The following is a 27,262-nucleotide window of genomic DNA, read 5'->3' on the forward strand; positions in this document are numbered from 1 at the left end:
ACTTTCCTACTCAGTCCTCCTGCACATCGTCGATCAGGCTCCGCCGCTTCTGCTGCTTGGACGTGACCGACGGATCCCGGGCGCCGTTGACGTGGGGTGCGCCGTTGTTGGGCGTGCGGACCCGTCTGGGCGGCGCGCCGTTGAACGAGGCATGGGGCTTGCCGTTGGGCGTGCCCTGCCTCAGCATGGGCGAAGAGGCGCTCGTCGCCTCGTCCGAGTCCTCGTCGAGACGGGTGAGGCCGAGGGCCTCTTCGTTCTCGTAGGCATTAAAGAGGACCGACGAGCCGGCGCTGTCCCTGCGGCCGTGGTGGTGGTTGCCGTAGACGCTGCTCCGTCTCGGCGCCGAGACGCCATGCCCGCCGCTAAAGCTGGCGCGGTTGCTCCCGCCGCCGCCGCCGCCGCCGAGGCTATGCCGCGACCGCCCGTGCTCGGCCAGCAGCCGCTCCTGGTGCTCCGAGTAGCGCGTCGTGCCCTCGCCCGTCATGAGCGACATTCGGGGCTGCTGTGTGACGGGGTCAATCAGCCGGTTGAGGTTGAGCAGGTAGACGCCCGCAAAGATGACGAGGAAGCCGCCCAGCAGCGACACGGCGGGCGCCGCGCCCGAGGTGTTGAAGCCGCGGAAGAGGAGGAACGAGGCGAGCAGCGTCGACGTCGTAAAGGTGACGTAGTAGATCGGGTTGACGCTGTGCGAGGGCAGGGGGCGGTCAGGGGCAGCGATCAGGGGCAGGGCAGTCAGTCGCGGATCCTCGCAACAGGGACGCGCCGAGGGATCTGGCAAGCGAGCGTCGCTGCTGGCCCACACTCACACGTTGGTGTTGAACTGGTCGAGCGCCTTGTTGAAATAGTTCATCTGGGTGAGGATGCAGACCACGACGACGATGAGGAAGCAGTAGGTCGAAGGGTGGCTGAACTGGTTGTTGCCGTCAAACGTGAGCTTGAGCGCCACGCCGAGGCCCTTTACGCTCATCACCGAGATGGAGCCGACCAGGCTGCAGATCGAGATGTAGACCAGCGGCGTCTTGCGCCCGTACTTGGGCACCATTCGGAAGATCATGAAGAGCGCGAACGCCAGCACAAAGAGGCAGTAGAACATGAACCCGGGCTGAAGCGCGTAGTTGAGCATCTCGTCGACCGTCTGGATCTCCTTGTCCTCGGGCGCGTTGACGACAATGATGACGGTGCCGACCAGGCACAGGCCGCAGCCGACGCGGCCGAGGCGGCCGAGCTCCTCCTTGAGAATAAAGGACGCCAGCACCGCCCCGATCAGGACGCTCAGAGCCCCGAGCGGCGTCACCAGGATGGGCGGGGCGAAAGTGTAGGCCGCAAAGTTGGCGACTGCAGAGCGAAAGACGGGGGGCAGAGACGAGATCGACGCCAGACGTCAGCCGGCGGTCCGTTTCCGGCAAAAGAGCCACAGCGCCATGCTCCTTCAAGGTTGATCACTCACCTTCACCAACGATCACTGCAGGGAGGGAAAGCGAGAGCGAAGGAATTAGGTGAGTCGACGCCTTGCCTCGATCAGGAGAGAGGAACCCCTACCCTCAGATCAGTCGGACACATCATCGTCACTCACTCGTGGCCATACCCGCCCACCAGATGGGGTTCTGGAGATAAGTGTGCCCATCAGAGGCCAGTCCGCTCCCTCTGTCCGCAGCGTCCATCAAGCCCTGCCACAGAGGAAGAAGGGAGGGTCAGCTCGAGTTGGGCGGGTCATCGTTGGCTGCGATCGCGATGACCGCCGATGACGGGCTTCACCGAGCCAACGCCCACATGCTCACCTTTTTCGTGATGATGAAGCTAGTGCCGATGGCGAGGCTGCTGCTGATGGCGAGCGTCAGACCGATCCACTTGTCGCGCGTCAAGGAGGAGAAGCCAGACATCTGGTCGTCGGGCAGCTGCGACTGCGAGCCAGAAAAGTTGGTTCGGTCGGCATTGTATGGCGAGGGCATCGCCGCGACCGGCGCTGTCGCAGAGGTCAGACATAGCAAGGCGAGCAGCATGGCAGAGGTGCGGAGCTGTGCAGCCGCGCGCTGCTTCCGTTGTGCCGTCGGCGAAGTCGATCGTGGCGGTGCGGGTCTGTTCAAAGGTCGTTTTGGTGGCGCCTTTGCGGTCTCCGCTGGTGGCTGGTGTTCGTCGCCGCGTTCTCGCAGAAACGAGCGCAGCGGTATGCCGTTGCCCACGAACAGCATCACGAAATGTTGTTTGAGGGCGTATATGAGGAGGTTCGAAGAGCCAAAGGAGAGGGCCAGGAAGCCCTGGCTAGACGATATTGCCGGGCACCGTGTCTATGGCAAGGCGTCTTGCGGCTGCTGAGGGGTGAAAAGACGTCGGCGAGATCAGTCACCGAGTGGGTGGAGCTTTATGGTGGCGTGAACCGGCGCAAGATGCGACGGGTTGGCTGGGCGGTATCGTCTGCTCGAGGGCAAGACGAGGTCGCCGGCGTCGGTGTCGGTGCGTGCGTCGCGTCGTGTCTCGTGTCGCCGGGCGGTGTGGTGTCTTGAAGACGGGGATGCCGAGACGTGGCGAAGCCGGGAAGGGAGGCAAGGGGCTGGCTGGCGTACAGCGGACCGCGGGGATCCAGACGATGCTGTTGGTGGTATTGGTGGCGGCGGCGCGGGGTCCCTCGGCGGCGGCGTGAGGATCGTGGAGGAGGGTTGGAAAATAGTGACGAGTCGTGGTGGTCGAGCCAGGAAGACGACGGCGGAGCGGGGAGAGAGAGGCGGGCCGGCTGGCAGGCGTGCGGGCAGGCAAAGGGAGGTTGAGCCAGACGTCGGGGCTGCCGCCGCGCTGCATGAAGGCACGTCTGCCAGCCAACCAGCCAACCAGCCAGCCAGCCAGCCAGCCAGCCAGCCAGCCAGCCCGGACTAGTCAGGGCCTGCCCGCCCTCGGCGCCGTGCCCTTTGATCGTCGGCCCAGCCTGGCCTGGCCTGGCTCGAGGCAGGGCGCGTAGCGTGCATCACCCTCGACCCTGGCTGGCAGAAAGGCAGGCAGGCTGGCTGGCGTCGCTCTGCTGTCTGACGGCACCGCCCGCCTCCACCTCGAAAATGCTAGCGCGACGCCTGCAGCCAAAACTAACCTAGCCTACCCAACTGTCTCTCCATCGCCCTACCTCCTTGGTCTTCTCAGCCTATCACCCATCCATGGTACACAGAGCCTATTTGTGGTGTAATCTGGTAGTTTGTGAAGCAAAGTGCAAGAAGCGCTGCAAAATCATTGACATCCTTGGTTCTGCAGAGACAGCCCTGGAAGTCTCCACATCTGCCCAGGAAGGGGCCCTGCAAGCTTGCTCATCTGCCAGTTTTGATCCTCAAGCTTGCAAAGATGCTTTCAGCAGCCTGATTGGAGCGCTGGAAGGCACTTTGTGTGGGCAAAATGTCGAATTCCAACGTTTTCCAAGCGTTTTCGACACTTTGCCCCACAGATCTCCACATCTGCCCAGGGAAGGGCCCTGCAAGCTTGCTCATCTGCCAGTCCTGATCCTCAGGCTTGCAAAGATGCTTGCAGCAGCCTGATTGGAGCGCTGGAAGGCAGTTTGTGTGGGCAGAATGTCGAATTCCTGCATGTGCAAGGGTCAGGAAAGAATAGGCAGCTATGCTAGGTCGCTATAGGTCTGTGTGCAATGGGCCAAGGAAGCATGGTATGCCTAGGGAAGGCGGTGCCGATGTGTGACTTGCATTCGTCTGGCCAGGCCAGGTAGCCCTACTGGCAGATGTCGTGGCAGGTGCAAAGTGGCCTCACCCGACCACTGTACGCGCCCTGACGCGCGGCAGCAGCGCAGGCCGTCAGCCGACGCGCTTTTGCTGGAATTTTGGTGGAGGCCAGCCCGAGAGGCCGTGCGTGTTGGATTCCGGGTGGCGTCGATTGGCGCCCTTGTCGACTCAACCACCAACACCGGCCGGCCCCCTTTCCCCTTCCGCACGCCCATCGGGTGGCAAACCTGCTCGTCGCCTTCAGGCTCTCGTCGGACCCCACTCTTGAGGCGCAAGGAAGATTTGCTCTTCTTCGCGCCACTACCACCTACAGCCTCTCCCGCCCGCCACCTTGATCCATGTCGGGCCTCGCCAGTCCCACCGCGCCAAGTCGCGACCACAGCTAAGGACGGCAGACCGTCTGCGCGTTGACAGTCTGGAGCAGCGATCCAGGGTCATCCCTTGCCCTCTGGCTGCGCTTGGCCTACAGCACACATCCTTTGACCACTGCACTGCCTCGATCGAGCGACCGCCTGATCAACCTGATCAACCGACCAGACCGACCATGTCCGACGAGTTCGACGAGTTCGACGACGGGCTCGACCTGGCGCAGCTCGACGAGGCAGAGCTCGAGAGCCTCGAGCGCCTCGAAAAGCCGCAGCCCATCGCAGCTCCCGCCGTCGTAAGGTCGGCCGCCATACCGCCAGCAAACAGGGCTGCGCTCCAGCAGCGAGCCTCAACGTCGCACTCGTCGAACCTCCCTCCAGCTGCTTCCACGCTCGCACGATCCGCAGACGACACCTTCGACCAGGACGATTTCGACGATGATGTACTCCTCGGCATCGACGAGATCGACCCGCCCGAGAGCCGCGCCGCTCGCGCGCACGGCAGCTCCGGGATACCTCTCTTCTTCATGCCCAGCTCACCCGATGTCCAGCCTCTGTCTGCGGCCAAGGCCGACGGCGCTGGCCACAAGCTGGCCTCTTCCCGCATGGCAGCGGGGCCAAGCTCGCGACCCGCCAACCAGATCGGTTCGGCCCGTCCGATCGGGCGCACGCTGTCTACTTCCTTTGCCAGGACGTCCTCCGGCAGCGGTCCGGCGTCGAACCGCACCAGCTCCGGCGGTCACCGGCAGATGACGCTTTTTGGCGAGGCCGTACCTTCCAGCACACCGGCCAAAATCCTTCCCATATCGCCCGGCCACATATCGATCTCGGCCAGCAGCAACACGTCCGGCGGCGTCGGCTCCAACGGCGGACTCAGACAGCGGCAGCCGACGACCAAGCAGTGGGACAGGACCGCATACGCCAAGAGCGGGAGGATGTCGAAGAACAAGGGAAAAGGCAGGGCAAGGGAAAGAGAGAGGGACGAGTTCGGCGCCTACGTCGACGGAGATGGAGACGACGACGACGACGACGACGACGATGACAACAACAACAACGGCAGCGACGGCGGACAGGGGGACTGGGACGCCAAGTCCGGCTGGCAGAACAAGGCGACGCCGGCGCCAAAAGTGCACCTGCCCGAGCCGGCCAAGACAATCAAGCAGCAGATCGATCGCGAAGCGGCCAGGACCTGGATCTACCCGATCAACATGGAGAGGCGAGACTACCAGTACAACATCGTCCAGCGATCGCTGTTCAACAACGTGCTCGTCGCCCTGCCGACCGGCCTGGGCAAGACGTTCATCGCGGCCGTCGTCATCCTCAACTTTTTCCGCTGGTACCCCGAGGGCAAGATCGTGTTCCTCGCGCCGACGCGGCCGCTGGTCGATCAGCAGAAGATCGCCTGCCACGGCATCTGCGGGCTGCCCTGGAACACGGCCATCGACCTCACCGGCAGCACCAAGCGCGCCCTTCGCGGCGACCATTGGAAGGAGAAGCGCATCTTCTACATGACGCCGCAGACGTTTGAAAACGACCTCGCCAGCGGCGCCTGCGACCCCTCGGACGTCGTCTGCGTCGTCGTCGACGAGGCCCACCGCGCAACGGGCAAGTTTGCCTACTGCAACGTCATCAGCATGCTCATGCAGACCAACCCGCACTTCCGCGTGCTGGCGCTGACGGCGACGCCGGGCAGCAATGCCGAGAGGGTGCAGGAGGTCATCGACCGCCTCCACATTGGCCTCATCGAGATCCGCACCGAGGCCTCGCTCGACATCCGGCGCTACGTCCACAAGAAGCACGAGGAGATCGTGCGCATCCGGCTCGGCAGGGACCTCAACGCCGTGCGCGACAAGTGGGGCCGGCTGATGCGGACGCACATGGAGACGCTCAGCAAGCACGGCATGCTGCACCAGAGGGATCCGATGATGGTCCATCCCTTTGCGGTGCGCTCCCTCCTCAGCGACCCGAGGCACAAGGCGGTGCGGGCGCAGAGGCCGCAGCTCTTCACTGTCATCAAGGAGCTGGCCGAGATGGCGACGCTGATGCAGCACCTGCTGGAGCAGTCGGCCACCATGTTCTACAACCGCGTCCTCACCAAGCAGCGCGGCATCGACGAGCGCGGCAAAAAGGCCGGCACCAAGAAGCAGACGATGTCGTCCAACGCCAACTCGACCATCCGCGAAATCATCCGCGAGCTCGAGATGATGCAGAACGAAAAGGGCCAGATCATCCACCCAAAGATGAGCGCGCTCCGGCAGCTCGTTGAGACCCACTTCAACACCCACTGCGCCCAGCAGATGCTCGCAGAGGACGTGGCGGGCAGCAACGGCGTCGAGGGCACCCAGCACGAGACGCGCGTCATGGTCTTCTGCAGCTTCCGCGAGTGCGTCATGGAAATCGTCGACTACCTCACATCTTCCGGCCTCAAGGTGACGCCCTTCGTCGGCCAGGCGACGACCAAGAACGGCGGCAAGGGCATGTCGCAGCGCGACCAGGAGCGCGTCATCCAGCAGTTTAAGAACGGCGACTTCAACGTGCTCGTCGCCACCTCGATTGGCGAAGAGGGCCTCGACATCGGCGACGTCGACCTGACAGTCTGCTACGAGGCGGTCAAGGACTCGGTGCGCATGCTGCAGCGCGTCGGCCGGACGGGCCGCAAGCGCGACGGGAAGATCGTCGTGCTCATGTCCGAAGGCCGCGAGGAGCTCAACTGGCAGCAGTCCAAGGACTCGTACAAGGCGGTCCAGAACGACATCAACTCGGGCCTCGCCGTCGAGCTGTACGACGACGTCAAGCGCATGGTGCCCGACGACATCCGCCCCGAACCGGAGCTCAAGCAGGTCGACCAGCCCAAGTTTGAGCCGTCAATGGTCAGCGACGGTCGCAAGGCTGCAGGCAAGGCAAAGGCTACCGGCCAGAAGCGGCAGCGCAACAGCGATCCAGCGCGCAACGTGCCCGAGGGCACGCTGATGGGCTTCTTCAAGGCTTCAAAGCTGACGAGGAAGCGGAAGAAGAGCGGCGACGGCGACGGTGGAGGCGACGGCCAGGACGGCGACGACGGAGACGATGACGACGACGACGACAGCAGCGACGATCCTGCCACGGCGAGGAGGAAGAAGCTCCTGCTTAGCAGCAGCCAGTCCGAGTCCGAGGCCAAGGGCGCCGACGACGACGACGAGGCCGACCGGTACATCGAAAAACTTCTGAAGCGTGGCCTGTTTGCCACCGAGCCGGCGACGGCAGAATCTGGCGGCTCGTCGGCTCCTGCAAACAGAGGCGGGCGAAGGCAACCCTCTCTGTCGGCCACATCCTCCGCAGCAACACCGTCCAAGGATCGCCTGACCCCGAGCGATTCTCAGGTCAGCGAGCAGCGATCGACCCGCCGGCGTCTGGGCACGCGGAGAGTCTCTGCCGCACCGTCTGCTCCTGCGGCCCCTGAAAAGACCAAGGCAGACTGTATCGAGATTCTCGATTCCTCGCAGGACGTGGCAGCGGCCTCTCCACGCACGCCCAAGCTGGCGCTGCAGGAGTCGTCGTCGGCCAACCTCGCGTCGGACCTGCGCAGCAGCAAGCCGCGCGCCACTGCCGTCTCGTTTGCCAGCAGCACGCCACGGCCGTCGAAAAAGGCACGGGTCGTGAGTGCAGACTCGGACGACGAGTTCGGATCGCTGCAGGTCGACTCAGACATCGAACGACAGATTGGCGACATCACCCAGGCTGCCAAGCCTCGGAACACAACGCCGACACTGGAAGCGGCGGACTTGGCAGCGCTTAGGTCGCCCGTTCTCGACGCCGCTCCGACATCACTGCTGCTGCGAGGCGATGCCGATGCGAGCGCGACGTCTCCGCTGTTGCCGGACACTCTCGCATCGCATTCGGAAGCCGTAGGCCTCAGCGTGCTGCAGCACACGGCCGAAATCGGCGTTCCCGGTCCAGCTGGAGATCGACACGAGGTGTCGAGCCCAATCAAGGCAGCGGGTCGACGTCGGCGCGACGACACGGCAGCTCGGACAGCGGCGCAAGAGCGAGGCAACGGCAGTGACTCTGATTCGATCGTCGATGTCGCTTCCGACGCTGAAGGATCTCGGCCAGCCGGCGCTGCGCTTCGCAGACGGGCAGCCCCGCGCCGGATCCTCGCCACGTCGTCGCAATCGCCACCGCCAGTAGGGGCCGCGACGATGGCCTCGGGACCGCAATCCGCTCCTGGCACGATGGGCCCCCCGGACTCGATTCCTCGTCGTCGCGCCCGGGTTGCTCTTCCTGATCCGGACGAGTCGCCACTCTCACGACCCGTGCGGCCGCGTCGTCGCTTGGTCCCCGCCGCCGCCGCCGCCGCCGCCACTTCGGACGAGTCGGCAGAGGCCGCCGGTGCATCAGCATCGTCCATCAAGACGCCTCCCCTCGACTCTCAGGCATCGAAGAAGAAGGCAAAGGGGGGCGCGGCGGGCGCGAACAAGAGAGCGGCCAAGACGGGCAAGAAGCGGATCGGGGCGTCGCCGACGTCGCGTGCCCTGTTCCGGTACGAGGCTGAGCGGTCCACCGACGAGTCTGTCCACGGCGAGGGCGACGAGAACGACTCGGGCCTTGGCAGCAGCGACGAGGACGACGAGGACCGGAGGTACGTGGGTCACTTTGAACCCACCCAGGCACCGCGCGGATACAACCAGACGAGCGTCTACATGGGCAGCCTGCTGTAAGTCTTGACCGCATTGCCACCCCTTCCTCCAAGTTGCCTCGCACGAGCTCGATCCACTGACACTTTCTCTCCTCGACGACGTCACACCCCTACCTTCTTCTGGGATGGCAGGACGCAAAACGCACCTACGCCATTCAAGAACCGACTGGGCAACCGTACCCCCTTCCCTGGACTCGGAGGTCGATTCGGTCAACAGTCCCCCGCCGCCGCAGGAGGAGGAGCGGTGGGTTACACCCAGGACAGCCAGGATCGGTACAGCCAGGACTCGTTTGTCGTCGCCGACGACGATGAGATCGTCTATGATTCCGACATCGACGACGACGACGAACGGTAACGCCGCACTCGCCCGCAGTCACGAGGCGCGAATACGTCTCTGGAATCGTTGCACGTCACATCGGCATGCGATGCGGTGCGGTGCGGTGCGGTGCGGTGCGGTGCGATGCGATGCGGTGGTCATGGCCATGTCGTGCATTTCGAGCGCGTGCGAGTGCGAGTGCGCGTGCGAGTGGTCAGGCTGTGTCGTCTCTGCGGTACTCTCGGTGGACATGGGGAGAAGACGAAGGAGGACGAGGTGAAGCGGGTCGAGGAAGCTTGGGACGGGACGGGACGGGGTGGGATAGTACAGAGATACAGCAGGACGGGCGGACGCAGCAGAGGCAGTAGCGATGGGGGCGCGGTGATGCCCGGCCGCGTGGAGACACGGGCATTCTAAGCGGGTCGCAGATCGGATCGAGATGAGGGTGCGGGACCGGAAGCACGGATCGGGGAGAGCAGGGACGGGTGAGGGCAGAGCGCGGCGGGATCACATCAGCTGGCCCAACCGAGTCCCAGACCAGCTCGAGACGGGTTAGGCGCGGCGGCGGGCTTGGCACGCGACTCCCACTTCTTGATGGCCGAGCCGACGACCGAGTCCTCTGCGGCCCGGCCGAGCGGGCGCGGCGGCGCGAGCTCCATCTGCGCCGTCGTCGGCGACACCGAGTGCGGATTGGGCAGATTGCCGCTCGGTCCTGCTGCTGCGGCGGTCGAGGCGGGGGCAGCGGGCCCGGGTTTGCTGGCGTTGGCGAGCCAGCGCCCGGATGCGTAGGGTTTCGACGGTGAAGGAGGCGAGACGTCCTTGTCCTTGTCCTTGGTCGGCGAGGCTCGGCCGTTGTGGGCCGTTACCGCGACTTCGGCGCCGCGGAACAGGTTCTGGTGCGCCGGGATGGCGGGTGCGTTGGTCGCCGCCGTCGTCTGGGCCGACTCGCCGCTGGCTACCACGGCCCTGACCCCTCCCGCGCCAGACGGTTGCGGCGACGCAGCTTCCTCCTCGATCGACGACTGACGAGCGGGCACCAGGGAGTGGATAAATTGGCCCGAGAAGCCGTAGCCCGTGCCCAGGCTGCCAAGCTGGTAGGTCGGCGCGGGCGCCGGATTCCGCGACGGCATCAGCCAGTCGGTGATGTGGTGCGGCAGCGCGTACCGCGCCGCCGTGGCGAGCGAGATGTAGCGCGCCAGCTCGAGGTGCATCGGCGAGTAGTAGTGCTGCGACGAGCGGCGCAGGTGCGCGACGATCCGCTCCATGCCCGAGGCGAACAGGTGCGCGTGAAAGTCGTACGCCGACATGTCGGGCCGTGTGGCGACGGGGCCATGCCCCGCGGGCTGCGCCAGCGCTTCGCCGATCGAGTTGATCAGTCGGAAGTGCGTCGTCTGGAACGAGAGGCGGGGTTGGGCAGGGCGTGCGGGTCGCATTGGAAAGGTCAGCATCGGTGCAACGCGGAGCAAGATCGATCAGGCAGGGCTCGCAGCGTGGAGACACTCACAAGATAGCCCATCGCCTCGAACTCGACGCCGCCCGTCATCCCACCGGGCACCTTTGGCGTCTTGATGGTCTCGACGTCGAGCTCCTCGTAGCGCCAGTAGCGGTTCTGCGAGTGACAGAAGACCCAGAAGTAGTCGCGGCAGACCGAGGCCAGCTCGGTGAGGTAGACCTTGAAGGGGCGCGGCGTGTGCGTCTGCTTGATGAAGTCGACGACGGCCTCCTTGGCCGGGTCGACGGGGTTCTGCAGCAGCTGCAGCAGAAAGTTGAGCGGGCTCGTCGCCGACTGCGCCGTCGCGGGGAGCTGCAGGTCGAGGACGAGGGCGACCAGGTCGACCATGAGCTTGCGCGTCGGCAGCTCGCCGGGCTTCTTTTCCGAAAAGAGGAGGTCGATGAGCTGCTTGAAGGGCGTCGGCGCCTGCTGCTGGAGCGCCCCGCGGCCGACCTCGGTGGTGCTCAGGGCGACAAAGCACCTCAGCAGCTCGTGGAGGAGCTTGTCGTCGTGTTGCTCCTCGCGCCACTCCATGCTAAGCAGCTCGTCGAGGCGGACCAGCATGGCGTCGTAGCCGCCACACTCGGGACCGACAAACTGCGAGATCCAGGCGGGCGACTCGGAAGACACGACGGCCCGCATTCGCTTGACCTTGTCGACGTCGAGCCGGCGCGCATCGACGCTTTTGAGGATGGCGGCGAACGCGTCCGGCGTCTCCTTGCCGAGCGCCAGCTCCTTGCCAAACGACATGGCCCTTTGCCTTCCGCCTGTACCCGTGGCGGTGCTCTGCAGCGACAGGAGCGACCCGCCCTGGCCGAGGTTGGGCGACTTGAGGCCGCCGCGAAGGCCCTGGAAGACGTCGATGCTGCCCCTCTTTGCGCTATTCTTTGCGCTGCTGTGCTCGGAGCTGGAGCTGACCGAGCCACCGGAAGCGCTTCGCGAGTTGCGACCGCCGCCAAAGATCTGCGATCGGTTGGGCGGCTGCAGGGCCTCGCCGTCGTCTTCGCCAAACGCAGAGCCGTGCTCGTCATGCAGGTTGGCGCTGCTCTTGGTTTTCCGCATCTGGGCCGGGATCGGCTGTCGAGACTTGGTCGGCGACCCGCTGGTCGAGTCGTCGAATCCCATGCCAGACAGGCTGAGGGTGGCCTGGCCTTTGAGCATCGAGAGCTTGACTGTCGAGTCGAGCGAGAGGAGCTTCTTCCTGAGCTCTGGCTGGACCTGCATCTCGTCGAGGAGTCGCACGAAGCTGTCGTCGATCTCCTCGCGCGTCTTTGGCGGCTCCTCGATGGGTTCGGGCGAGGCGGCTCTGCTGCTGCTGCCGCCAAACAGCCGGCTGCGGCTCCGGCTCCGTGCCCTTCCCTTGGACGGGCTGTGGGACGAGGAGGCGGTGCGGATTTTGAGCCTAGAGCTGCTGGCCGTTCGCTGGGTGTCTTCGGGCGAGTTGCCGCGCAGCCGATACTTGGGGTCGATGACCGGGTTGCTTTTTGCGATCGAAAAGCCGCTGGAAGCGGGTTTAGAGGGGGAGCTTGGCCTTGCTGCAAAGACGGTTGGCGGGTTGTTCTCCTTGTTTGGCGCGGTGCGGGGATCGATGCTTCTGCCGCCCTGGCCATCGCTGCGGTCGAGCCCGCCACCCTGGGATAGGATGCGGAAGGTGCTCTTCGAGGGGCTGTGAGGCTCGAGGGGGGCCGAAGTCTGGGTGGGGGCCCTCGAGTACTGTCCTGGGCGGATCGCCGGGGCCATCTTTTGCGGGCTCGCTGTGTGGGCTGCGGTGGCTGCGGTTGGTGGTCGTTGGTTGGTAGCGCTGGCCTGGAGCGCGTGGTAGGGATAGGCGGTGGCGGCAGCAGCGGCGGTAGCGAAGGTGGCGCTCATCGTCGGGTCGAGCCCGTGCGCACTTGGGCTCACTGGCAGGGATGCCAGGCTGCTTGCTTGTCGACTGCGGACGTTGGTGACTGCGTCGGGAGTCCTCTTCGGGCGTGGCAGGGGAGCGAGCGGGCCAAAGAACAAGGTTGGGAGTGAGGGCAAGCACCTTGGCGGAACCAAGAGAGAGAGAGAGGCCAGAGAAGAGAGTGTTTGATATGGAGCGCAGGTTGGTCGGAGGCGAGTGGCGGGCGGAGGGGAGAGAAGGAAGGTATGGGCGGGAAGGAAGCAGCAGGCCAAGCTCTCTTCAGCCACGGCCTGCGTCCTTGCTCTTGTGTTTTGGGAGCGCGGGCGGGCAGGGCGGGGCTGAAGAGACGTTGGGCCCCCCCTCCTCTGCTCCCCTCCCCACCTTTGCTGTGCGCGCCTGTCCGGATGCGCCGACGGGCGTCACCCGGGGTTTTTCGGCGTGGCCTTCACCGCTTCTCTCTCTGGCTGCAGGCAGGCGAGGTGTTGGAGTGTTGGTCTACGCCCTTCGGCGACGCGCCGGCCGGCCTGTGGGGACGCGTCGGCCAGCACCGCGTTCCGGACGCCTTGCCGGACGACGCTCGTAGCATCGAGGTGGCTGTTGTCCGAGACCAGGCCTTGAAGCGACGACCACCGCCTTCATCCTGCTCAAGCATGACGGCAGATGGACGCCAACGGACCGAGCAAGAGGGAGAGAGGCGTGGGCCGAAAAGGCAAGAATGGGCACGTGCAGGAAACACGCCCCCACGGCACGCGTGCGTTGGGCGGCAGCGGCTGCAAGCAAGGCCAGGCCTGGTGGTAACCTAGACATTGACTCAACTTCTTCTCCCCGCTCGTCCGTCAGCCTGCCTAGCCTGTCTGCTGCCCCCCATCGGCCGGCGTCCAACCGCGCGAGCATGCCATGCACAGCGAGCGTAAACCGGGGGACCCTGCGTCATCCGCCCATGCTTTGCCTTGCCTACCTCTCATCAGGGAGCCGCAACTGCCCGCTCCAAACAGGCTGGCCGCGCCTGGTCCCACCACGCCTCTTCTGGCTGTCGCGGCACGGTGGATGTTGAGTCCGCCGGGCAAAGCCTCAAGTACAGCTTTGCTGGCCGCCACGCCCCGCGCTGCATATCGTTCCGTCCCCTCCATCATCAGCTTCATCACCATCGCCGTGCCCCTCTGCCGCTGCATCGTCCGTCGAAGCCTGCGCTGCGACTCCGCCCACATCGTCGACATTATTGGGCTCAAAGCGTGCTGCTGCGCTCGCCCGACGACATCACCGCCGCTCGTTTGCACCTGTCATCCGGCCACCTGCCTCTTTCGGGAGCATCCGACGCCCACCCCCGTGTCTCTGTCGCACGTCGACGCACTCTGGTGGCGGCATCGGCCCGGCGCCCGCGACCCAATGTTTCTCTTTCGAGCCGGACTGGCACAGCCCCGCCCAGACTCCAACGCAGCCAGCCCCTTCACACGGCCCATCTCCACCACGACCACCACCATCACTACCACTCCCACCACCACTACCGCCGCCACTGCCACCACGGACAACGCCGCGCCATCGCCTGCAACATCCGCCACCATCCCAACGACCATTGACTCGGCCGACCCATCCCCCAGCGACGGCCCGGCACCTCACGCCTCAAGCGGCGACGGCAGCGACGGCGGCAACGACGACAACGACGACACCAGCGACAGCGACAGACACGACAGCAGCAACAGCAACTCTGCCCGCTCGCAGCAGCCCTCACCCCTCCCGGAGCCAACAAAGGAGCGAAGGGCATCAACCGCTGCGTCTGCCTCCGCTTCGGCCGGTACCAAGCCCCTGCGCCAGGGCTCGTCGCTCGGCATCATCGCAGCGGCCCGCTCCGCCTTTCCGGCAAAGATGAGCGCCGCCCAACCACCCATCCCAGAGAGCGAGAGCACATCCTCGATGCTCAGCTCCGCCTCCAACGACACTCCCACGCCAACCACCAGCGCACCCGCCACGCCAAAGAAGCGCAGCAGCAGTTCCGCCACCACCCCCAAAAAGGCCAAGCTCTCAATCAGCGCAAAGTCGACCCCTCGCAAGGTATTCAGCCTCAAGCCCTCGTCGTCCAGCCTCGGCGACTTGGACCGCGCACCCCCCCGCCAGAATGTTGTCGTCTGCGTCCGCATGAGGCCATCCAAGGAGGCGGACCCCGCCGACCAAACTGAGCCCATCTGGTCCCTCGACCAGCAGCAGAATCAGATCGTCCCCACCGAGCACCACCCGTCCCTCTCCAAACGCGCCGGCTCCTCTTCGGCCAACGCGGCCCTGCCCGCGACCGCTTCGACGACCGACCTCGGCGACGATAACCCCTCATCGTCGACCTACAAGTTCCAGTTTGACAAGCTGCTGCTTGGCGACGACACCACCGACGACATGTACGACTCACAGATCGCCCCGGTGGTCAAGGCCGCCATGGACGGCTACAATGGCACCGTGTTCGCCTACGGCCAGACAGGAAGCGGGAAAACGCACACCATGAGCGGGACCGACGCCGAGCCGGGCGTCATCCCGCGGGCGGTGCAGCAGGTCTTCAAGACGATCGAGCAGGAGCCCGGCCGCGAGTTCTTGCTCCGGGTCAGCTACCTCGAGATCTACAACGAGACTCTCAAAGATCTCCTTGCCCCGCTCGGAGCCGCCGGCGGCGTGACCGAGGGGATGCGTCCGGCATCGCCCACCAAGGGAGGCTCGACGCATTCGGCGGGCAGCTCGCAGTCGTCGTCCCTGCGCATCGTCGAGGACCAAAAGTCGAGCCGCGTAGTCATCACGGGCCTGCGCGAAGAGATCGTCACCGACCCCACCACTGTCCTCGACCTCATCCAGAAGGGCCAGGAGGCAAGGCACGTCGGTGCCACTGACTGGAACGAGAGGAGCTCGCGCAGCCACTGCGTGTTCCAGGTCACAATCGAGAGCCGCGCAAAGGCCGAGGGAGGAGCCAGCGAGGGCAAGAAGGGCGGCGCCGAGGTCCGAGTCAGCCAGCTCAATTTGATCGACCTCGCGGGCTCCGAACGGGCTGCGAGCCAGGTAGAGAGGAGGAAAGAGGGCGCCTTCGTGAGTGCTCCGGAAGATGCAGCCACACCCTTACGGCGAGCGAACCAGCTGACAGCGTCCTCATATCCTCCTTTTCCCCGTCGCTCGCCCGCAGATCAACAAGTCGCTCCTCACCCTGGGGACCGTCATCGCCAAGCTTACCGAGCCGACTGCGCTCGGCGCCTCGTCGAGCGATCTGCACATCCCCTACCGCGATTCCAAGCTGACCCGCATCCTCCAGACGTCGCTCTCGGGCAATGCCAGGATCGCCGTCATCTGCACGCTGAGCCCGGACGTCAAGCACGCGGTCGAGACGCTGTCGACGCTCAAGTTTGGCAAGCGCTGCAAGATGGTCGTCACCAGCGCCAAGAAGGGCACCAGCATGGACGACAAGGCGCTGCTGCAAAAGTACCGCAAGGAGCTCGATGCGCTTCGGGCGAAGCTCGAGGCCGGAACGCCCGCGATCAAGGCGCCAGCCGAGGCGGACGAGGATGCGCTCGCGTCGTCGAGAGAGTCGAGGCAGAAGCTCGATGCGCTCAACGAGGAGCGTGAGCGGGCGCAGAAGGAGGTGATGGAGATGGAAAAGAAGCGCGGCGACCTGCGCGGCCAGATCGACCACCTCACCCGCCTCATCCTCACCAGCCAGAGCGTGGCCCAAGAGCGCAGGGAGAGCGACGCCGCGGCGGGGACCAATGCCGACGGCACACCGCGGAAGCGCAACTTCAGCGGCATGGAGAGGCGCGGACCCCGCCTGAGCGATATCCACTCGTTCTCGGGTCGCGCCCTGATTTCGCAGAGCCCCTCGCTCGACGTGCTCTCCTCGACGCCGACCCTGAGCGGCAGCAAGCCGTTTGAGCTCGAGGCCGAGCTGGCTGCGCTTCGCAAGCAGCTGCAGCAGCAGATCGAGTCTCGCCAGGCGCTCGTCGCCGCCCACCAGGCCGAGCTGACCTCGAGGGATGCCAAGGAGAAGGAACTCGAGGAGGTGATCCGCATGAACGAGGAGGAGCTCGACGAGGCCGAGCTGGCCTTCGACCGGCTCAAGGCCGACCGCGACGAGGCGCGCAAGGTCGCTCTCAAGGAGCAGGAGCTGGCACGCGAGCACAAGCGGGCGTGGCTCGAGGAGCAGGAAGCCAACCGCCTGCTCAAGCTTGTCGCCCAAAGTCGTGGCGCCGACGCCGACGACGGCTGGAAGCAGCAGATCGAGGCTCTCAACGCGCGGCTGGAGCAAAAGACGACAGAGACAGAGGAGCTTCGCACTGGCCTCGAGGCTGCCACTGCTGCGAAGGACGAAGAAAGAGCCGCTGCACAGCGTTTGCGGGAGGAATTGCAGGCTCTCAAGGCCAAGACTGGCGACGATGACCCCCAGGCCGAGTTCCAGGACCTCGTCAACGGCGGGCAGAGGACAATAACCGAGTCGTTGCGCGAGAAGGAGGAGGCCCTGGCTGAACGCGAACGACACCTCGAAGAGGCCAGGCTGGATCTCGAAAGGCAAAACGCCGATCTCGAAGCGAAGCAAAGCTCATCGCGCCCGCTGCCCGTCCCTCTGGGCGGTGCACCGCACGCGCAGCAGCTCGACGACCTCGAAGCGGCGCTCAGCATCGCTCAGGCGCAGAACCAGGACCTCGCCGACCAGGTGTCGCAACTGCGAACGGCGCTCAGCGACGCCGAGGCGGCGCAGACGCGATCCAGCCGCACCGAGTCCAAGCTGGCCGAAGTGCAGATGGAGCTGGAGGGCAGCAAGAGCCAGGTGGCAAAGCTGCAGGCTCAGCTCGAGGCCGAGAGGGCCAAGCCTTCCGAGGCCTCGGCTCGCACCAGCAGGCCTCTGCCCGTCCCGATAATGTCGAGCCCGGCCGCCGGTGCTCGTTCGACGCCTTCCTCGCCGTTGAAGGGCTACGGCGTCTCGCGACTCCGCACCGGTAGCGACGCGGCGCTTCCTGGCGCCACCGGCCTCCATCGGGGCGGCTCGGTGCGCGAGTACCGTCGGTACCAGCCAGCGTCGGAGGACGACGTCTTCACGGGCAACAGCGGAGCGCCGGCGGGCCACCGGTCCTCGGTGCTCGGCTACAAGGCCATCTTCGACGGCATGGACTCGGCCAAGTCGTCGTCTGCCTCTTCGTCGCACCACCGCGCCGAGCGCGAGGAGATTGAGCGGCTCAACGCCGTCATCCAGTCGCAGCGCGCCATCATGTCGGATCTCGAGAAGAGCGTGGCCAGCTGGAAGAGCCGCCTCAAGGCGCAGGCGGACCTGATCCACAAGCTGGCCTCCTCGAGCGGGGGCGCCGGCGGCGGCGGCGTTGTCGGCAGCGGTGGCTTCGCTAACATCACGCCTCCGATGCAGGACGGCGAGCTCCCTTCGCCCGTGCGGTCTCGACCGCTCGGCGAGGTGCAGCCGGTGGCTTCGCCGACGAAGTTTTCGACGCAGTTCGAGTCCAGTCGCTCGCGGTTCGCTGGGGGCGCGCCGTTTGACAGCCCCGAATCGACCTCGTCGCCGCGCTACGGTGGCGGCGGCGGTGGCGGCCGCGACTACTCGACGCTCCCGCGCAGCGGCAAGGATCAGCCGTACTATGGCGCGCACACGTACAACCGCCCGCCCTCGACGATTGGACTGGGCGTGATGCCCGGCTCGCCAACTAAGGTTTCTTCGTCGTCGACGCCCGTTTCCAGCCTCTGGTCGCACCAGCAGCAGCCGAGCCCACTTCCGCCGCCGCCTTCGTCACCCTCGGCCGCCGCGAACCCCTCCGCGAGGGGAGCGGGTCGGAGGCGTAAGCCTCGGATGACGATCGAGAACGAGCTCCTCGCCCTCAAGGCTACGCCGCGAGTCGAGTCGAGCAGGACGAGGTTCCTCGTCGATGAGAAGGACGAGGAGCCCGTCGGCCTGCGGGCCAAGACGAGCTCGGCCGCCTACTACATCTGATCGACCGCCGCCAGTACGATCTGCTGGGGCACGAGGACAAGGTGCTGGTCCACCGTTCCTCGTCGCTCCCACGTCCATCCTCTTGCCCGCGACCCCTCCTACCTATCCACTTGCTTTGGCCATCACCGGGCCTCCTGGCGACCCGACCCTCGAAGCATGACTGTATCCAACCACACGTGTACTTGTTCCCAAACGGCCCTTGCCCTCATCCCGTTCCGCCTCGACTCGACCCGGATCCTGCTCCCTCCTTTCAATCTCGCTCCCCCGCGGCCTCTATTCGCCTTCACTGTGTCGTTTTGCTTTTGATCATCACCTTGCTTTTCGAACTTGCTTCATAGTCTTGGCCGGTACCGAATGAAGACGTCGTCACACACACAAGGGGACCGCGATCGAGATGGACATGAGTGGCTGCATCGCGCTCTCGCTCCTCGTCGTTGCTCTGATCAAAGGTTGCCATGCTGGGGGCTGTCGGGAGTGGTGGGCTTGGAGCGCTGGACGGAGAGGTGGGGCCGAGGGTGGCCAGGAATCGCGTCGGGGAGGGAGCAGGGCAACCTGACGAAGGCCGCTCGATGCGAGCCGCACCACGCCGAGTGAGGGGTGGCCCGTGAACCGGCGCTTCCGGCTGCGGCTATCGGGGCTGCTCCGACGGGTCGCGGACTGTCCGCCGTCGCTCGGGTTGGCCGAGGGTGCGCGCCTTTGCTCGACTGGGCTGCAGCCGAAACCGCACCGCACCGCACCACACCGCACCGCACTCCGGCTATCGACCGGCCAGCCCAGCAAGCAGGCCCGGGGGGCGGCGTGCGCACGGATTCAATCCAAGCCACCACGCTGACTCCTTCGCGCCTTCGCGCCTTCTCTCCGCTCTCCGCACTTCTCACATCTCACCATCCCTCGGCCACACTATTCCTTCGGCGCAGACATATCGGGACGCCACCATTACCACCATTAGCTGCCATCGATAGCCCGTCACTGCTCTTACGCTATCTTTTCGCTGGCTTGCTGAAGCTGCGCTACGCAACCTTCTGTCTCCCTGTGCCTATCGCCCACGACCCTCGCCGACCTAGCCCCGGATCTCGCCGAGGCGTCAGACCGCGGGAGCCATAGCGTACCTCGGCGCTTGCAGGTGGCGGCCCTTTGCCGTCCAGACCATCAACCCGACCACCGCTTTCTTGGCCTCTGCCAGGCTCCCACCCGTCCCGCCGCAGACGCCGCCTCGTATCCTCCGCCGCCCGCTGCCGCCGAGCCTCGTCGCAGCGTACAGCCATCGCACCCCTTCCACCATGGCGGTCCAGTGTGAGTGCCGCTATCGGCGCCGACCAGGGATGCGATCGATCCACTGACGATCGATATCATCCTCTACTGCCCTTTCCCGCCCTCGTCTGCGCGCGACTCCCTCCAGCCAACCCCGCCATTTTGGCGCACCTCTCGCACGCCCTCGCCCGCATCTCGCGCATCCCGCCGCGCACGATAGCCAGCCCACCGACCCAGCCGCGGAGAGCCAGCGTCGCCATCCTCGTCCGCGTCAGGCCCTCGCTCGAAGACGAGCGCTTCCTCGCACAGCAGCACGAGCGCGATCCGGAAGCCCAGCAGGCCTTCCAGCCCGCCGCCTCGGCCGACCTCTCAGCCAGCGCCGCGACCGACGCGCTAGGGCAGAGCGGCATCCACGTCAGCCAGGCCTCGCTCGCCCCCGGTGCCTCAGAGGACCTCTCGATGTCAGCAGCGACCACCGCCGACGTCCACGCCGCCGGCAGCAGCAGCAGCAGCATCGGTCCAGGCAGCACCTCGTCGCCCGACCTGCTGACCACGCTCAACGGCTTCTTTTCGCAGCCCTGGGTGCAGCGCGGCACGCCCGAGGTGCTCTACATCAAGCGCGCCGCCCGGATCAGCGACAAGTGGTCCGCCCACGTCGCCTTCCCCGGCGGCCGCAGGGAAGAGGGCGACGAAAACGGCCTGTACACGGCCATGCGGGAGACGTGGGAAGAGGTGGGCATCGACCTGGCCGAAAAGGAGTTCCAGTGCGTCGGCCAGCTCGACGACCGCGAGATTACGACGAGCCTGGGAAAGAGGCTGCTCATGGTTCTCAGCCCGTACGGTGAGTGGCGGCGGACGAGGACGCGAGGCACGCAGATGGCTCACAATCTCGGGCGCACCGCTGACCTGTCGTTATTTGCACCATCGTGGCCCTCTCCTCCCCCTCCTCCCCCCTCCCTCCCTCCTCCCCCCCTCCCCCTCATCGTCGCCCCGCAGTCTTTGTGCAGACGTCGCCCTTTTCGCCGCTGCCGGACCTGCAGCCGTCCGAGGTGGCGTCGGCGCACTGGATCCCGCTCTCGCTCCTCTACACGCCCTCGCCAAAGTGGGGTACCGAGAGCGTCGACATCTCGAGCCGGCTGGCGCCAAAGAGCCCGCTGGTGCGATGGATGCTGCGCGCCCTGGTGGGCAAGATGGACTTTAAATGCGTGCTGCTGCCCAACGAGCCCGTCGCCGTGGCCGAGTACGACGAGGAGGAAGAAGAGCTGGCGCGCGCCGAGGCCCAGGGCTACAACAGCCGCGCCCAGCACGACGGACAGGCGGGCGCCAAGATCGCCCAGGCCGAGTACGAGTCGCCCGACCGACCCGAGCTGAGGCTGTGGGGGTTGACGTTGGGCATGACGCTGTGAGTGGTTGCAGCACCGTGATGGCGGCAGTGCCTTTGCCCGCCTCCTGACATCTTGCCGGGACCATTGCTTTCTTCTGCTCTCACCTCTCTCCGTACTCTTTCTTCGACGCGCAGCGATCTGCTTTCGCACATGACGACCTACCGATCCGACACCACGCTCGATTCGAGGCCGGCCTCGACGGGCGCAACGACGCCGTTTGTCTCGCTTCCCTCTTCGCCTCGATCTGCGCCACCGCCGGCGCCGGGAGCGGGTGCAGGACGCGAGGCGCTGCCGACGACACTGCAGACGCTCCTGTCTGAGCCGCTGAATACGACCAACCTCAACCGGATCCTGACGCGGATCCGCGACGAGTTCCACCTCAACCCGCCGCCGCAGGCGCACGCGCTGGCGCCCAGCCTCTCGTCGACCTTCCCGCGCTTCTCGTACCCGGACGTCAACTTTTGGATCTGGGTGTTTGGCTACCGCTACCGATCCGTCGTGCGCGGCTGGACGGCCAGCGTCGGTACGCCCGCAGAGCGCAAGGCAAACTGGAGCGGAATGGCCCTCGGTGCTTTTTAGTGCGTGCACGCTATGTGGCCTCCCTCCTCCTGCCTCGTCGAGCGTCGCTTCCGGATTGGCCGTGGCCGCCTTGCGTATGCCGTACGGGTAGACTGACGATCCTGTCCTCCTCCTTCTTTCGATCCCCCTCCCCTTTGGCTCTTTGCGCACGCCTGCCGCGCAGCTCGGCAGTGAGGAGGGCGCTGGTGGTCGCCGTCGTGCTGCGGGCTCTGGGCATGCTGAGCACCGCATCAGTGGCGGCCTGGCTGCTGGGTCGACGCATCAACCGCAGTCGCAAGGGTCTTGCCGGATTCGGGCTCGACGAGCTGCTGGCGTAGCTTGCAGGAAGAGCGGCCCAGCGCGCGAGCCTGCGAGCAGCGGCACGGCAGCAAGGTGGAAAGAGGCTGGGCGCGCCAGCCGTGGGCCGATGGGGTGGCGTTGAAACCGGGGAATGCCTGCAACTGCGGACCGATGCGCATCCTACTGCGGCTGCTGGCCCTTGTTGTCGTGCGACGACGACGACTGCCTTGACACCTTGTTGACCTCGTCCCACACCCTGCGCTCCCACAGCTTGTCCCTCGCCTCGTCGTCGCGCTTGCGCTCGTGGGCGTCGTAGAGGTGTCGGTGGTCGACGTACCTCTCCTGCACCTCGAGCGCATCGCCCCATCCGAGCGGATCGCCTCGATCCGCCGTCGAGAAGAGGGCGCGCGCCGATGCGCCCTGCTTCCACAGCGCCAGCCCGGCCGTGGCAGCCGCCGATCCCGACTCGTACCTCCCTCCCCTCTCCTCGTCGCCCTCGCCACCGTCGTCGTCGTCGTCGTCGGGGAAGGGTTCTTCCCCCTGCCCGACGTAGACGTAGCCGACGGCCTTGTCGAGCACCTGGAGCAGCCGGAACATGCTCCGCCGATCCTCGACGGCCAGCGTCTCGAACTGCACCAGCCCGAAATCCTCGACCAGCTCGCAGATGGTCCGGTTAAGCTCGGCGAATCGCGCGTCGCGCCGGAGCGGCGGCTCTTCCTCTTCGTCGTCGTCGTCGTCGTTATCGTCAGAGGAGGGCCCGCGTCTTCTCCTCGAGCCCGACGACGAGGGGCGCAAGAGGAGGTCGTAGAGGTACGAGAGGTCTTGGACCTGTGTGTAAAAGTCGAGGTTGAAGGCGAGGTCGCCCGACAGACCGCCCTGCATCCCTGTGGTGCCCGCATCGCTGCCGTCATCGTCGTCGCCTTCCTGGCCAGGGCGTCGAGCGACGGGATCGAGTCCGCCGATGCTGCGGCTGTGCTGTCCGAGGAGGTCGACCTTGGAGAGGACGTTTACGTGGGGCAGTTCGAGGGCGAGCATGGCGCGGAGGGCGAGGAGGAGGAGGGAGACGTAGCGCGACGGGTCGGTGATGTGGGTGGCGTCGGTCATGTGTACGGCGACGAAGCGGAGCTGGAGCTGCTTTTCCAGGACGCCGAGGATGCGCCGCAGCGACGGGTGGTTGGTCGACAGCTCGACCTGCCCCGGCAGATCAAAGACGAGGTACTCGGATCCGGCGGGAACGGGGTCGATGGTGGTGTGCGTCGTCGTCGTCGTCGTCGTCGTCGTCGTCGTGGCGGTGTCGTGGCTGGTGGGCTCGGTGTGGACGAGACGGCCCTGCCTCTGGTGGCTCATGACGTCGCCGAGTCGGTCGATGAGCCAGTCGAGGTTGGTTTCGAGGTACTCGATGCAGTAGAGCATGGCGGCGTTGGGGCCCAGGTGCAGCTCGGCCATGACGTCGCGCACCGAGATGAGGTGGTTGATGTCGATGGCGCACGGGTAGGGCAGCGAGTCGTTGGCCGGGTCGAGGTTGATGATGGAGCAGGGGCGCGAGAGGAGCGGGAGGAAGTGCGAGAGGCCGTTGCAGTAGGTCGACTTGCCGGAGCCCGGCGAGCCGATTACGAGCTGCGCAAAGGGCATGGTGGGCGGCGGCTGAAGAAGAAAAGGAGGGAGGTTGATGATGGTGGTGGTGGTGGTGGTGGCGGTGTCAAAGAGGCAACCAACCCACCGCCCGCCTCCACCTCGGATTTTTGGGGTTTCTTCTACGCCGCTTCAATGCGCGACGGCCGAACCAAAGGGCGCGACTGAGCAGCAGACATACATCCCTCTCCCACGTCTCTTTGCCTCTCGACCACCACCACCACCACCACCGCCATGCCACAATGACCTCCCGCACGCCCGCCACCGCCTCCGCCACCGCAAGCAAGCCGTCGACGGCACAGCAGCCAGGCCACCCAACACGCCTGCCCGGCTCAGTCTCGTCGCTCAAGGTACAACTCTCGGCCTCGGAACTGCTTCGACAGCAGCAGCAGCGGCAGCCCCACCCCGCCCCCTCGTCGCCCTCGCCCTCGTCTTCGTCCTACAGCTTCACAACGCCCCAGCAGCTGCGCAACCAGCAGCGCGCCGGTCACCTCGCATCCACCCTCACCGCCTCGATCCAGCCCACCGACGTACAGCTGCTCGCCACCTCGATCCTGGGCAACCAGCAAAGGCAGCGCCTCACCCTCGAGTGGTCCGAGAAACTCATCAACCTCCCCGCCTCGTTCCACCCGGCCCACACCGGAGCGGGCAGGGGCGTCAGCCGCGAGACGCTCAAGCGCGCACTCACCTTTCTCTCGCCCTCGTCCTGGCTAAACGTCCTCGACGAACGGTACCTCGCCGGCTCCTGCCCTTACCCCTCGTGCGACAACGCCGCACCCGCAGCGACAGCGGCATCAGCCAAGGGCTCTTCAAGGGTCGGCAGCAGCAGCAGCAGCAGCAGCAGCAACACCGCCAGCGCCAGACCCGCGCAGTATCGCATCTCGCTCAAGTCGAGGACAGTCAGCCGCAACACTGCCGAGGATCCCGGCGATCGACAGACATTCTGCTCGCAAAGATGCTGGAAGCGATCCCAGTGGGTCCGGCAGTGGGTCCTCAAAGATCGAGGCGAGATCGCAGCCGGTCCCGATCTGAATGCCGCGGGCAACGCTACCGGCGATCAGGGAGGCCGCTTCGAGAGGCTCATGGACCAGGACGCCTGGAGGGAGATTGAACTGCTCGAAGATCTCGAAGAGAGCGGCGAGATGCAGAGACTCCTCGCGCGGCCAGAGGAGGCCGTCCCACAGCAGCAGGAGCAGCAGGGCAAAGGGCCACTTCAGGATCGAGCGCAGGCCGGCGTCGTTGTCGCTCCCCCGCCGAAGTCGTCCGACGCCATGTGCCCTGCAACGGCACCAGCAGCGCCGAGCGACGCGCGCAAAGCGGCAAAGGACCAAGTCGCCCAGCTCCTCGACTCGCTCACCATCTACGAACGTCCCCCGCGTTCCGGCTCCCCTTCATCGGCTGCCCCACCGCCGCCGCCGCCGCCATTACAGTCACAGTCGTCGCAGACGCCAAAGACGACCAAAAAGCCCGCATCCAAAGTCGACTATGACACCGACCTACCTTCTTTCATCGGCGCACGGTTCCACGGTCAGCCCGCCACCACCGACACCGCCAAGCGGAGACCGACACTCGGTCGGACATCACGAGACGACCAGAATGGCAAGATAGACGAAGGCCACGACGACGACGACGACGACGACGAGGATGCCGATCTGGTGCTCGGCCTCACGTCGTCGTCGCGCAACATGGGCACAAAGCGGGGCGTCCAGGCCATCCTTGCCACCTCGTCCCGTGCCGTCGACGCCGACGCCGGAGCCGAGCATGATGACGGCGGCGATGACGATGACGAGGGCGACGACGAGGCAGAGGTGGACCCAGAGGTGCTGCAAGAGCGGAGACAGACGCAGAGGATGCTCGACGAGGCGTTGCAGGTCAGGCGGCAGCAGAGGGAGCTGGGACTCTTGGATTGAGAGCAGCGCAGGCCGCTGAGACGAGGCGATAAAGATGAAAAGCAGGGTCGAGCCGTAACAGGTGAGAAGCCGGCCGCGGTGCGTCGCGCGGCGGGTCCTCCGTTGATGAAGCGAAGATTGAGGCGAAAGGAGGGGAGGGAGTTCTACGTCGCTGGATCCGGTTGAGATCGAGTACGTTCAAAGAAGAGGAGAGAGATGGAGCAGATGTGGCTGGGAGGTGGGACGGCCTGGAGATAAGACGCGCGGCCAAGCGAGCAGGCGGGCAAGCGGGCGCGAGGAGGCGACGGCGCACCAACTACTTCTTGCTCGAGCCAGCCGACTCGGAGCGTGCGAGGAGGTCGCCGTTTTCGAGCTTGCGGCCGTCGTTGGGGTTGCCGCTGCCGTGGAAGCCGGCCCATCCGGCGGGACGGTCCTCGGGCAGGGCGAATTCGGCCGTGTTGAAGTCGCGCTGCTCAAACACGCGGAACGGCTGGCCGGTGCGGCGGCAGTGGACGTAGGTGACGAGGGCGCGCAGGCCGCACGCGACGAACGTGAAGCCGACCGAGCCGAGCGGAGCGGCGAAAAAGGCGCCGAGCACCGAGTAGTCGGTCACGTACAGGCCCTCGGGCAGGGCGAGGAGCGCGATGCCCTTGCCCGCATCTCCGTCGTAAAAGACGGTGCCAAAGACAAAGACGGTGAAGAAGCCGCCGACGGCGCCGAAAAAGGCGTCGAAGCCGTTGAGGAAGTTGAGCGGGCGCACGAGGCCCAGCAGAAAGGCCGGGATGCACGCGATGGCGGCCAGGTCGGCGACGAGAAAGACCTGGAGGATGTCGACGTTGAGCACGGCCATGGCGACGGCGGGCACGTTGATGGCGACGAGGATGGCGCGGCACCACCAGATGTTGAGGCGGCCGAGGAAGACGTCGTTCTGGATTGTCGAGATCTGCGCCGACTGGAACGTGTCGTAGGCCGACGACGTCAGGCAGCCCGCCAGCACCAGCACGATGCCCTGGACCCAGTTGGGCAGCGTGGCGAGGATGTAGAAGAAGGTGTAGGAGCCGTCGTCTTCGGCCGTCGGGCCGTCGAACAGGCCCGCCCACCACGCCAGCGGACCGGCCATGCCGACCAGGAAGCAGATGGCGTACAGCACGGGCGTGGCCAGCGCCACCGAGACGTAGAGGGTGCGGTCGTCCTTGGACGCAAAGGCGCGCTGCCAGAAGCCCTGGTTGAACATCTGCGAAAAGATGACGGCCGCCGGCAGAATGTACCACAGCTCGCCGGCCAGCTTGTGCGAGCCCAGCAGCTGCGAGCTCTCGATGCGCGCCGGGTCCAGGTCGAGCTTGACGCCGACGGCGACGCACGCCATAATCACGAACGCGATGATGACGACGCCGTTGACGTTATCCGTATACAGCGAGGCCTTGAAGCCGCCGTAGGCCGTGTAGATGGTCGTCGTCAGCGCCACAATCAGCGCCGCCACGGTCGGGTTGACGCCGCCCAGCAGCTGCACCGTGGCGCCGTAGGTGTTGAGCTCGACGAGCATAAAGCAGAACATGAAGCCGACAAAGATGACGGCCGACAGCACGCCCACCGGCCACCCGAACCGGCGGCGGATGTACTCGGCCAGAGTGAAGCCGTCCGGGCACATCCGTCGGATCACCGGGCCCAGCCAGGCGAAGCACCACAGCGGCACCACCGTCGAGAAGCAGTAGGCGCCCAGGCCCAGGAGGCCCGCGCCGGGGATCACGGCCAGCTGCGGGTAGCCGAAAAAGAGCGACGACGACATGTCTGGCGGGGGGGGGGGGGGGGGGGGGAGGGCGGGCGGGCGGAGAAGGGAAACGAACGGTAGGGGCG

General features: G+C 65.8%; 8 protein-coding genes across 8 annotated transcripts; 4 read left to right on the forward strand and 4 right to left on the reverse strand.

Annotated features, from left to right (window-relative positions):
• Positions 1-10: 10 nt before the first annotated feature.
• On the reverse strand, positions 11-1,949 carry PFL1_05045 (uncharacterized protein; the record flags this gene model as incomplete). Its single annotated transcript, XM_007882574.1, has 5 exons — positions 11-683; positions 807-1,335; positions 1,448-1,462; positions 1,574-1,667; positions 1,779-1,949. 5 exons carry the CDS (start codon positions 1,947-1,949, stop codon positions 11-13), a joined length of 1,482 nt encoding a protein of 493 aa, XP_007880765.1.
• Positions 1,950-4,254: 2,305 nt separating this feature from the next.
• PFL1_05046 (uncharacterized protein) lies at positions 4,255-9,105 on the forward strand (the record flags this gene model as incomplete). The annotated part of the gene is made up of 2 exons (XM_007882575.1): positions 4,255-8,768; positions 8,883-9,105. The coding sequence occupies 2 exons, from the start codon at positions 4,255-4,257 to the stop codon at positions 9,103-9,105; spliced, it is 4,737 nt and encodes a 1,578-aa protein (XP_007880766.1).
• A 473-nt stretch (positions 9,106-9,578) lies between these two features.
• Positions 9,579-12,427, reverse strand: PFL1_05047 (uncharacterized protein; the record flags this gene model as incomplete). Its single annotated transcript, XM_007882576.1, has 2 exons — positions 9,579-10,457; positions 10,571-12,427. The coding sequence occupies 2 exons, from the start codon at positions 12,425-12,427 to the stop codon at positions 9,579-9,581; spliced, it is 2,736 nt and encodes a 911-aa protein (XP_007880767.1).
• Positions 12,428-13,829: 1,402 nt separating this feature from the next.
• PFL1_05048 (uncharacterized protein) lies at positions 13,830-18,393 on the forward strand (the record flags this gene model as incomplete). Its single annotated transcript, XM_007882577.1, has 2 exons — positions 13,830-15,500; positions 15,595-18,393. The coding sequence occupies 2 exons, from the start codon at positions 13,830-13,832 to the stop codon at positions 18,391-18,393; spliced, it is 4,470 nt and encodes a 1,489-aa protein (XP_007880768.1).
• Positions 18,394-19,673: 1,280 nt separating this feature from the next.
• Positions 19,674-21,925, forward strand: PFL1_05049 (uncharacterized protein; the record flags this gene model as incomplete). The annotated part of the gene is made up of 5 exons (XM_007882578.1): positions 19,674-19,686; positions 19,793-20,485; positions 20,641-21,046; positions 21,164-21,607; positions 21,772-21,925. 5 exons carry the CDS (start codon positions 19,674-19,676, stop codon positions 21,923-21,925), a joined length of 1,710 nt encoding a protein of 569 aa, XP_007880769.1.
• Positions 21,926-22,067: 142 nt separating this feature from the next.
• PFL1_05050 (uncharacterized protein) lies at positions 22,068-23,519 on the reverse strand (the record flags this gene model as incomplete). Its single annotated transcript, XM_007882579.1, has 1 exon — positions 22,068-23,519. The coding sequence occupies one exon, from the start codon at positions 23,517-23,519 to the stop codon at positions 22,068-22,070; it is 1,452 nt and encodes a 483-aa protein (XP_007880770.1).
• A 242-nt stretch (positions 23,520-23,761) lies between these two features.
• On the forward strand, positions 23,762-25,429 carry PFL1_05051 (uncharacterized protein; the record flags this gene model as incomplete). The annotated part of the gene is made up of 2 exons (XM_007882580.1): positions 23,762-24,850; positions 24,950-25,429. The coding sequence occupies 2 exons, from the start codon at positions 23,762-23,764 to the stop codon at positions 25,427-25,429; spliced, it is 1,569 nt and encodes a 522-aa protein (XP_007880771.1).
• Positions 25,430-25,724: 295 nt separating this feature from the next.
• Positions 25,725-27,194, reverse strand: PFL1_05052 (uncharacterized protein; the record flags this gene model as incomplete). Its single annotated transcript, XM_007882581.1, has 1 exon — positions 25,725-27,194. The coding sequence occupies one exon, from the start codon at positions 27,192-27,194 to the stop codon at positions 25,725-25,727; it is 1,470 nt and encodes a 489-aa protein (XP_007880772.1).
• Between the last annotated feature and the right edge of the window lie 68 nt (positions 27,195-27,262).

The sequence above is a fragment of the Pseudozyma flocculosa genome (assembly GCF_000417875.1).
Source record: "Pseudozyma flocculosa PF-1 unplaced genomic scaffold scaffold00017, whole genome shotgun sequence".
NCBI classification, from domain to species: domain Eukaryota; kingdom Fungi; phylum Basidiomycota; class Ustilaginomycetes; order Ustilaginales; family Ustilaginaceae; genus Pseudozyma; species Pseudozyma flocculosa.